General features: G+C 36.5%; 1 protein-coding gene across 1 annotated transcript in view; it reads left to right on the top strand.

Annotated features, from left to right (window-relative positions):
• Positions 1-6112: 6112 nt before the first annotated feature.
• LOC103917013 (cytosolic beta-glucosidase-like) overlaps positions 6113-8266 on the top strand; it is a 15790-nt gene continuing 13636 nt past the window's right edge. Inside the window, 1 exon segment of the mRNA XM_009324111.1 lies at positions 6113-6250. Within this exon segment, the coding sequence (XP_009322386.1) occupies positions 6113-6250 (138 nt within the window).

Raw genomic sequence — 8266 nt, 5'->3', positions numbered from 1 at the left:
TACAGATTAACAGGAGAAATTTGAATGATAAAAAGGTAATCTCTAATGTCATTACAGTGTTCATGTTTGAATTGGTTGTATACTGAACACAAGCCTTTAAGATTTCCTTCTCTACAGGAACTGAGATTCTGCAGTATTGACTTTAACAGGCAATCATTCAACTTTTAAACTTTTAAAATACAAAGTAAATTTAGTACAGGAAACTTGCTATTGGGAAGTTATGGATGAAAAGATACGTTTCAGCATCCACTCAGCAGTACATACAGGTTACTGCATACAAAATGTTCAGAAGGGCAGAGCTGGGATACATGATTTTGAGTTTCAGGTCTGACATTTTAACATTTGAGTTATAAAGCTCCATTAATGTCAGTTTTTGAAGGAATGTACGAAGTTTCATATTCTGTTGAGCATTTCTACAGAGATGTTTTCTAGAACAAAGCAGCACTGTAAACTTACTTTCAGCATGTGTATAAATATAAAAGACAATTAAAGCTAACAAAAAAATTCTAAATTTCAATTTTTATAATTGTATATTGTAAAGCAAAACATCTATCTGCACATTTTCCTAACTCTTCAGAAATGTGCTCAGTGCCAGATAATTCTGCAGTAGATGTGTGAAGGTACAGATAGGTATTGTACCCTGAAAAGGACGTTTGCCTGATGAAAGATATAAATGTTTTCCTAATCCTGATACTGATCTTTTGTATGGCTTTTGAGAAATCATTTCTCTTTTCTCTAGGGACTCTGTTCTCCTGTATAGTGTCTTTTCAGGGACAGAGAAAGAAGATCTGTTCATAACAGCACTGGAATCTTTTTGCACTGGAATGCTTACTGTATTGTGGCAGGAAACAATTGGTATGAGTTGATTTTATAAGAATTGTTTGTCTTTTGACAGTGTTATTTCCTACTTACTGTGTGCTCTTTCCATTGTTCCAACTGTGAACTCTTCTCATTTGAAAACTCAGCACATTCAAGGGAAAAAAACCTTAAAGTTCAAAAAATTAATATCACCTTTTTCTTTTTAAATAGGGGAGAGAATAAACCAATGGCTACAGAAACTAATGGCTGTAAAGTATTCCATGCAAATAACCAGATATTGCCAGAAACAAAAGTTATACTAATCACAAGATCTTCTCTTAAGAAAGTATTCCCAGCTTGCTTTGTCATGCTGACATTCTCACAGAACTTTCCTAGGAGAACAAAGGTTTTGTTTTGTTTTGTTTAAACCTTCTCCTTGAATGGCAAAGGTATGCTTAAGGCACTAATCCAGCTGTATAACAATTGCAAGCTTTATAACCAATAGCACATGACAGAGCATGCTGAGAGGTACACATCTTGGGTCTGTTCTAGGCATCAATCCAAGACTCTGTGCTGTAACTGCAAGAGAAATACAAACCTGCAGTTTTTAGAAAACCCTTCAAAATCTTATATATAGCATTTGTTAATAAGGATTTGGCTGATCTTGATTGAGAGAGGGAGAGTGAAAGAAAAAAATCCCAATCCCTTTTGCAATACCCATTTAACATCCCATTGCCATAGTGGAAGTTCAGCCATGTTGAAAGAAGACTGAGAAAATACCTTTTAAAATATCACTTACAGTTATATGAAAAAAGACATTTTGTTGGAGGTTGATTAAATGGTTTATTTTGGTGAAAGCTGAGACCTGATCCAACTTCCAATGACTTTAATGGAAAGCTTGTGTTGATTTTGTTCGTAGAGGCTGTGTCCATATAGAGTACAAATGGGAATCTTTTTGTATTCTACTTGTCGGAAGTGTGATAGAATTTGCATTTTTCCACTGCGCTCTGAGGAATTCCATGCTAATACATTTGAAAAGAGGAAAACGGTGAATGTGAATATGAAAAGATGAGGCTTAAAAAGCAGAGATTATTATGGCTTTTTTTTAATTTTTTTTACTGTTGAAAACTGACAGATTTGTTAGAACCAAGATATTTTGTCAGAATGCAGTATTGTGATACACTTTTTATCAATAAGATATCCAGAATGCCAAAAAAAGGAGAGGAATTTATAAATTCAGTGCAGGATAGCCAATGCGTGCTGCTTAGGACACTCATCTGGTTAGTGAAAAATGCATGTTCTAACCTGACTCAGGCAAAGTAAGAACTGGACTTTTTTCTTGCAAATACTTCAGCTAACACTCTAATAACTGTTGCATCTATTCCTCATTGTTTTGGACCACAAGTCTGACTGCATTTTTCTTTTCAGGCTCAAATTTGTCCTGGTATGGATCAGAGGTGTCTGAAACATGAGATTTTTGCAGGAAGAAAACAGGATAGCTTTAGCATCTCCAGACATGGAAGGAGCGAATCAAAATTGGGACAGAAATGACACACGCTTGTCAGCATACCTCTCTTGCCCTATCTGTTAAGATTCATTAGAATTTGGACCCAGTATAAGCCTTGGAAGAAACACGCTTTACACAAGCTCGGTTGGAGAACTTGTTAGAGTTTGGTTGTGTAGTCTGCCAAAGATTCAGTCCACTTTGAGAATGCTTCAGCCCCTCTCAGCTTCTTTGCATTAACTGGATTGGGCTGTTCCTGCAGAGATTGAGCAGGCCTCATGCTAGAGTTCAGAGGCCAAACAAAACTTTCCCTGCTACTTTCCTACTGCTGCCAAAGGTTGTTTTAAAAAAAACCAGATGCTAAGATCAGGAATGCAGGCCAGAAGCAGAATATAAAAGTAATTTATAATCAGTAGACCACACTCCACTGCAGAACTTGGAACTCAACATAAAGTTACTCAATCTTTGGCAAGGAAACAAATAACTGAAACCAATGACAAGCTGTAGTAATAGTCCACATAAAAGGTAAAGGCTTTCTATTGCTACAAATTCTTGCCTTGGCTCAGACTGAGAGGAAAGTGATGTGGGTAGCAGCACCACCAGCGGACAGTTGGTAAATATATTTCATAAACTGTTACACGCATTCTGCTAAAATAATGGTAATTTACAAAATCTACTTTTCAAAGGCTAGAAAATAAAAGGTTGCCTTTGTGTCCCCCATCCCTATCTATGTCATAGATCATGATCTAGTCTTTTAATTACATAAACACCCACTATTTTTCTCCACGGAAAGGTAAGGAACCAGAAACATTTCTGAGAGCTCGGTATGTATGTTCACCCAGCCTTCACATCCTTACATCTTTAGCTGTTGCCTCCTAGTGGATATTGATCACTCAACAGCCAAAAGCTTTAATACTAAGTCTATTCACCAGCCTAGTTTGATAGGGGCAGTTAAGAGAGATACATACAAAGGAGTTGGATACAAAAATAGACTTGCTTACCCATAAACCCCACTTTTTTGTTGTGTTCTTATAAAATTCTTTAGTATTTCATCAGGAGGGGAAAATGTGTATGATTTCATCTACACTGTGCAACTGTTCAGTTTTCTCTGTGCCAAGCTAAAACATGAGGAAAGATCTAAAGAGCTTAAATTGAATGAGATACTGTATTGATCTGTGTGACTTCTCTGTTAAGGAGACAACCTCTGTGATGATAAAAAGGTCAGTGCTGCACCATTATACCTACTGTATCCTTTAATATTTTTTTTTATTTATGTGTTTAAATCAAGCAAGAGAGAGCTATGTTAAACAGTTGTATTAATTTTTTTCTTTTGATTCTATTAGTTTAGCTTCAGGGTCAGGTACATGTTTTGTGGTATTCCCAGAATAACATAATCCTGAGACATCACTGCACATCTGTAATACTGTTTGGAAGACCAAAAAAATATATATAAAGCACAAGTTGTTTGAAAAATAACCTGTATTTACTGAATTCCAAATAGGTATTTGGATTACTCTGTCAAATTAAAGTACTGCTGTACTACTTATCTCCCTTTCCAGGTGCAAGCAGTAGTGTTCACTAATATTTTGCAGGATAAAAATGAAGAGTACAATGGATAATATTTCTTGCAAAAGGAAGAAAAATATTTACAGCATAATGGCGTAGCACAAATCTTTTGAAAAATAATATCAACTACTGTCTCATAGTGTGCTGCTGCTTAATAGTAGATAGTTCCATATTGCTGATACAGGGAAGTGAATTTTAAGTAAATGCACTAATATAATGGGACTTCTTAATCCTGACTGGTGGAAGAAGCTTTTCAAGCATATTTGCTAAAGTCATAGTCAATGTCATTAGTCATAGTCGGTGACATTAGAAACAGCATTTCTGTAAGAAAAGAAAATGAAAGATAGTTTCCCTGCTATAAAAACTAGTCGCACTATCTCTAGTTAATTCTGAAAACAAAATGTGGGACTTTACAGGACTTAATACATATCATAAATGTTGAAGTCATTTGGTTTAGTCAATATATCCCCAGTATAAAATTGGTCTGAGCAGAATCCTTTCCTAGTTTATTCCATGTATGTGTGAAAATAAATAATTAAAAAACCTCGAAAGGAAAAAAGTAAAAAGTGTTAAGAATTTTTCTAGGTTATTAGTGGTTTTTTGAGAAAACCTGCATAGAATTGAAAAAAAAAAAAATGCTTCTATGATCATTCAGTTTTAAAACCAGATTTATCTGAGGGTTTTGATTTTTGCTTTTTTGTGGTTTTCTGCATCTTGCTTGAAGCATTTCCCATAGTATCGGCATCTGTAATGTGTCTCCTCTGAGTATATTCTTTGGTGCCTAATATTATAGTTGCACCTACTTTTCAGGTTTTCCATCAGTTGCAACACCAATATCAGTCTATCCATTCATTCAGCCATGTATTCTCACAAATATTAGTTTTCTGTCAAATTTGATTGGCACTAGCTAGTGATTTCCACTGATATCAGTGGAGGGTTGATAGACTGTGAGGACAAAGCTTCATCGTCCCTGTAAGCATTCAAACTTCTCAGCAACTTTTTTACCCACTGTGTGATGTGATGGGAGCACACACTTCTGCCTCCTGGGAATGCAATGGCAGCAGGGGCTACGGGTGGATGTGTGCATGGGGTAGGGGCTACAGTCTCCGCAGGCTCTGCCATGCTTTGGCTTCTTGTTGGTGGCATGTGGGGTCAGAAGCAAGCAAAAAAAATCAGTGCTGTGCTGGGAAATATGTAAGTTGTGAGTGTTAGAGTGAGAGAATAATATAGACATCACATATATAATCTCCCAGGTATAAAACCCAAGTGATATGGACAGGTTTCTAAGGGTAAATACAATTTAGCTGTTAACAAGGGAGAAGTTTCAGAAGCATCAAAACAACCAGATATTGGGCCCACATTTTCAAAAGAGTCAAATTTGACCTCTGGATTTGTATTCATAGGGACATTTAAATGATGTTCCAGAGTGAGGTAACCTGTGGATAAGGTGCTGGGATATCAAAATGTACATACTGTAAAAAAATGGGGCATACTGGTTTTAAAGCACAACTTGGTATGTGCAGCAAAGATTATATGTACAAGATTTTGAAAATTCAGCTGTGTAGTGAAATAGCCTACAGATTCATGACATAAATAGGGAAACTATACTGCTTTCACACACACGTAAGACTTCTTTGCCTTCTATTTTAAAAATGTTAGCAAGTTTAGTTTAAAATCATTCAGACGTGTCATTCTAACCAGTTGCAGCCAATCTGATAAGGTACAGCAGATATTTTCCTGGCAAAATCATATCAAGTAAGTTTGCTGGTAGGTAGTTTCTACAAGTGTCTTGAAACTCTCAGTTTCTGGAAAACGTAGGCAGCAATCCCTGAAACATCAGTGAAGGGGCACTGTCTCAGCAAACAAGTTGCATTCACAAAGGACTAGGGGGTCTGTCTATGCTTCTGGTATTTTTTATGGTGGTTTTCTCATATATATCCTCCTTTTTTTATCCTGACATTTTTGCATGATAGCTCATTGTTTTTAAGCTTGCTCACTTAGAAGGTGAACAACCTAGAAGCGTGGAACGGCAGGACATGCTGAGATATAAATGAATAGAGCATGGTTTTACATGAAAGAGCTTTTGCCAGGTTTTCTACTGAAGTGTGCAAATTTAAAGCTGTGGATCAACGCCCTGCTCTCTGCACACTCAGTGTTGGGTTACAATGTAGTGACAGTGACAAACTCCTGAGCGGCCAAGCCCACTTAAAAATACTGTATGGAGGCACTCAGCAATAAAGGACGATGCCTTCAACAGCCAAGAGCTACCAAGGACTTTTGAAGACTGATGACCAATATGGAATATCACTTTACATATGTACTATACATCCTAATGCTGTGCTGCGCAGAGTTGCTGAAACTGTCTTTGGTACAGGGAGTGATGTAACATTAGTTTGGTGCTCTGCTACAGCTTGTGTACAGTTATTCCCAGCAAGGTTAGTTTGTGTAATCTCCTCAACTGGAATTAACTTGCTCACAACTGGCCTTAGCTCTCCAAGATATTGTGCACATATATCTGGTGTTGGAAAGCTCATAGCAGCTGGCATTGCATCGGCAGTTTCCTCAGCAATATCAAAAAATTCAAGCTGCATGATGCAATTACCAGAAGCGGTGGGAGAACATTTTATTTCTTCAGTCTTATGCTCTTTTACAGTCTTTTAGCCAGTGGCTCACTGTTATGTCATTCACTTCATGAAGGACAACACTCTGTTGTTAGATGGATGGCTTACTTTTAAGTTTTCTTCCAGGAAAAAATTCCATAGCTGCAAAATCTCTAACCATCTGACAGATAGTCTGTTTTTCTAGTGCCCAGACTAAATGCAGAAGAGAGCTGATGGTTGTAGAGCTGCTTTAAGATGTCACTACTTCTTTGCTTATTCTTTAATAGGTTTGCCCAATTTTCAGTTTGTCTCTGCTGCTCAGTTACAGATTCTTGCCTAGTTTTCCTGATGTTCTCAATTTTAAATCTCTTCCAGCGTTACAGCTCTCCAGATTTTTACCTGTTACCATCTGTTGATTTTTTTACCCAAATATTATTCTTCTGTTTTCTAAACTGAATCTCATTGCAATATTCTGCCTGTGTTTCTAATCTTCCCATGACCCCTTGTGTTATTTCTCCATTTTCAGCAGTGTGCTCAGCTCCTCCTAGTTTAATAGATCTGCAGATTTCATTAATGTACCATTTACTCCCTCTTCTAGTTCATTATTGAAGCTATTAAATGAGATCAGAAGTAATACTAATCTTTGTGTACTGCACTAAACGCCTCCCTTCAAAGTTATTGTTTATCATTACCCTCCATTGTTTGTCATCACCCTTCATTTCAGTCAACATGATAGTTCATTTCCAATTTGATTTAAGTTTGGGAACAGAATTTTGACACATTGTAGACGGGAGAAGAAAGGCTAATCAACAATCCAGCACAGGCTTCTAATTAAGGCTCAATTTAGAGGATCAAAGTTAGGAGTCCTCTGCTGCAGCCACAGTGTAAGGTGGAAACTGTCTCCATAGCTTAACTGAGAACACCATAAGCTCAGTGCTAAAATATCCTAAAGAAAACAGTACGCTGCTAAAATTCAGACATGTGACAGTATAGCTTCTGCTCTCTATTAATTAATTTTGTATTACTATTAAAAAATCAAGTTTGTCTGGCAGACTTCAAAGTGTTTTAGTAAATTTGTTTTCTCAATAGCTGTTCCATTATGTTGCCAGGGAGGGAAGCTAAATTTATGAATAGCAATTTCAAAGACAACTCACAGAATATGTGAACTTCTATCTTTGGCTGTTTTAGAGATGTACAGTCTCTGCTTCCAAAGCAGCTATATCCTTCTTCTGTTCCTGCACAGTGTAAAATTTCAGGAAAGAAATTTTAATTTTCACAACCCTTTCAAAGTTTAATTTCTAAATGCCATTGTAAATACTATTAAACATATTTATAAGATGTCATTAGGAAACATAGATTCAGTCAGGAAAAACTCATTTTGACAAGATAAAATTATTCTGATAATAATTAATCCCACATGACTTAAGGGCCCAACACCAAAGCCTGTTCATCCTTCACCTTAATATAATACCTAGCATTTATAAAGTTAGGTTGCCAACCCTTAGCATCAGGGCCAATTACTCTTGGTCTTTATTGATTTGCCAAAAATATCTTTATCCAAATACATCTGGATATCCAAGAACTGCTTGATTTTTCCTAGGAATACTTGGCTTGAGCTCATTTAGTTATGTATAGTCTGTGTCAGTGCAAATGTAAAAACCCTAAATCTAGTCTGGAAAAAATTTACCTCTAGGTAGAACTGAGATCTCTTATAGTTTTGTACTTATATGTGTTGAACAAAACAATGAGACCGTGAAATACTGAAATTCAGATGGGGGTCAGGTTATTTGTTAGATGT

Source organism: Pygoscelis adeliae, unplaced genomic scaffold (genome assembly GCF_000699105.1).
Source record: "Pygoscelis adeliae isolate BGI_AS28 unplaced genomic scaffold, ASM69910v1 Scaffold24, whole genome shotgun sequence".
Taxonomy (NCBI): Eukaryota; Metazoa; Chordata; class Aves; order Sphenisciformes; family Spheniscidae; genus Pygoscelis; species Pygoscelis adeliae.
Note: the sequence above shows the minus strand (reverse complement) of the source record. Positions and strands in the feature narration are given on the sequence as shown.